Here is a 3057-nt window from a genome sequence, read left to right on the forward strand (position 1 = left end):
GTGCTGGGAACACAACCCAGGTCCTCTGCAAGAGCAGCCAGTGCTCTTAACTGCTGAGCCATCTCTCCAGCCCCTATTTAATTTTAAAATTTTATTATGCGTAACTGTGTACATGATGTGTGTGTGTGTGTGTGTGTGTGTGTGTGTGTGCATGTTCAGATCAGGAAGTTTCATTGTTGACATGGAGGAAGATTCTCCATGTAGGACAAAAAAACTGGTCTTCATACAAACTTTTTTTGTGAGACCTTTTCCATTTTGTTTTTGTGTTTACAAATAGGACTTCTCTCAATGTGAGACACCACTGAGGGCAGGCCCAACCTCCTCTTATCCATATTGCCAGAAACACCATCAGACTCAGGGTTGACCTTTGAAGAACCGGGCTGTCTGCTGTGGCTCTGCAGCCCTGAAAAGGAGAGGGATTATGAATTGCAGAGGCAGGCCCACAGAGCTGGCAGGGGCTCCACCATGTGTTCCCTGGCCCTGCCTCATAGCCTCATTGGAGGGCAGTCACAGGCTGGCAGCCTAGACTGTCTACCTTTCTGATTCCTTGGGAGACTTTTCTTTATCAAATGAATACAGTAAAGAGCCCTCCCACCAGCACCAAACACTGGCTGTCTGTGACTGGGCAGCTAAACTGGAGGCAGAACTGGGTGTTAGGGCTGTACGTGCTGGGCTCAGGTGGGCTTCCACAGGCCCAATGAGACACAGGCACAAGATACCAAGGGCTGGACAGGGGGCACACGGAGGAAGGGGCATGTGTGCATGATTTCACATTGTGTAGTGCCATAGCTTTAGTTCTCCCCCCCTCTCTCCTTCCCTTTTCTTTCTGTCCCTTTCTCCCTTGCTCTCTCAACAGACAGGCATCTTAAGTATGTACAGTGTTGTTTTATTCAAACAAAAGCTATTTCAACTTACATTGCAAATATTCTTTTTGTTAGTTAATAGCTTTCAACATAGACTGAACTGACAGGAAAAACACCAATGGTAGGCGGCTCTTCAAGGGTGCACAATCACTCATCCTTGTCACTGCACAGAGCTATTTGTAGAGTACAGGTCACAGCTTCACAGCATCTTGAGGATCAGGTTCCAATTTCTTATTTTTCTTGTTTCCTTTCTGCATCATCTGTCTCCTTGAATGCTCGTCTCCTTAAATGTAAGCAAGACAGTGTTCTCATCCATCAGAAGACTAGCAAGCAGAAACATAAAAGTACAAATCATATTCCTAATTGCTTTATTACATTTTAGCAGAATTGGGTTGCACTTGAAATGAATGAGCTATTGATGGAGGCTGAATTTATGATAGGCACAAAGGCTTAAAACTTGATTCTCTCCTTCCTACCACACATGCCTGGTCAGTTGTCCAAGTCTATCCTTGTGTAATATTCCGTCTCCTGATGACTGAGGCCCCAATCTGTGTCCAGGCCTGTGTATCTGCATTCTGTTCTCCCTCTACTTGCCTTTGTCCTGAGCTCCTCATATGCTCTTACCAAAAAGAACCTCAGCTCTTCTTGCTTCACCTGCTTTAGTGCCTCTGCTTACCCTCACCTTTTGCTCTGCTCAGGACCTCTCTCCTCTTTCAGTCACTTAGCGTTCAGAGTAGAGCTGCCTTTCCAAGGATGGTTCGTGAAGCCTTGCTGGGTTCCCTCCCACAGAATCATCCTTAGTGACTCTCATTACTGCCTCTCATAACATTCACTCATTCTATCAAATACCAAGTGCTTGCTGTGGGGCTGTTACAAGTCTCAACACTGGGGATATAGGGCAGTAGACAAAAACTATGGGATTTATAGAAATGAAGTTCTATTCAAGGTGGTGAGCCCTAAACATGTAAGTCCGATGAGGACAAATATGGAAACAATAAACTGGGAATGCTCTGAAACCGTGTCTCTGATAAGGTGGCATAGCTTCAGCCCGACTTCCTTCAGGCTTTAACTAAAGCTTTGCATTCTGTTTTACATAAAAACAGACTTTTTCGTAATAGTCTTTATTAGAAAATAAAATTTAAAAATCTTTTGTAGTAATTGACACTCTGATTTATACATAGTAGATAAATACTTAATACAAAGAATGATTATAGAAGGATTTATTTATAAAACGAGATCCAGAAAAAAGATAAAACTTTGATTAAAAATTGGGCAAGTGGTAAAGCACCTGCCTAGATGCATGGGCCCTGGGTTTGATGTCCAGCACCACCCAAAAAGTTTTTAGGGAAAAAAGTCCTGCATTTGGGATCTTGGTTGAGATGGTGGTAGCCTTTAGACTTTTACGTTAGATCGAATGTTGAACATGTTGTGGGCTTAGATCTATACTTTTGTCATTGAATGGAATTATTTAGTGTGTGGTTTATACAGTAATGAGGTTGATGCCCACAGGTGACTTAGGGAAGCCACCTCCTCCTATGTGCTTAGTACAGTCAGAATGTACAGGTATTCATTTCTCTTTTTGCCCTTCTCCTTCTAAGAAGCTTGCTTTCTTAGAAATCTATTTCGACAGTGTGTAAACACATGTTTAAAGTCTCTGCCCAGGCTCCTGACTAGCTTTCTGGTATTTACCTTGGTTGCTGTTGGTCAGGACCTTGGGTCTCTAGGTGCTGGCGGGTCATGCAGTAGAGCAACTCACCAGCAGGTGGTTCATGTAGGGATCGCAGCATCAGCAGCAGATGACTCAGTGTCTTGGGGATACTTCTGCCTCTTGTCGTCATTCTCCCAAACCTTTGGGGCAGGTTGGGGACATGACTCAAGACCCTTGCTTCCATGTTTCTACCAAATCTCAGAGGCAGGGTGGCTGCCCCGGGGCTCCTTTCTTCTCTCATGGTCCTCCCAAATCTCAAAGGTAGATTGGCTGCTGAGTGCGGCATCTTGTTGGCCATGGCTGTACTCATCTTAATGACATTTTTTGGCCCCCAGTCTTTTAGTTCTTGAAAATTGATACTTCTTTCCTTTTCCCCTTTTGGGGTTTCTCCAGGCTATAATTAGAAGTGGTAATTAAAATAATTTATTATTATTATAAACTATAGATTTAAATCCTAAATTAACTTAAATCCAGGCTTTAATCTGC

At 43.5% G+C, this 3057-nt stretch overlaps 1 protein-coding gene across 1 annotated transcript in view; it reads right to left on the bottom strand.

Annotated features, from left to right (window-relative positions):
• Positions 1 to 1094: 1094 nt before the first annotated feature.
• Positions 1095 to 3057, bottom strand: part of Npvf (neuropeptide VF precursor) — a 3548-nt gene continuing 1585 nt past the window's right edge. The window contains exons 2-3 of the mRNA XM_008841491.1: positions 2553 to 2965; positions 1095 to 1146 (exon numbers count right to left, since the gene is read on the bottom strand). Of these exons, the coding sequence (XP_008839713.1) occupies positions 1095 to 1146; positions 2553 to 2965 (465 nt within the window). The remainder of the gene's footprint in view (positions 1147 to 2552; positions 2966 to 3057) is intronic.

The sequence above is a fragment of the Nannospalax galili genome, unplaced genomic scaffold (assembly GCF_000622305.1).
Source record: "Nannospalax galili isolate Female #2095 unplaced genomic scaffold, S.galili_v1.0 scaffold158, whole genome shotgun sequence".
Taxonomy (NCBI): domain Eukaryota; kingdom Metazoa; phylum Chordata; class Mammalia; order Rodentia; family Spalacidae; genus Nannospalax; species Nannospalax galili.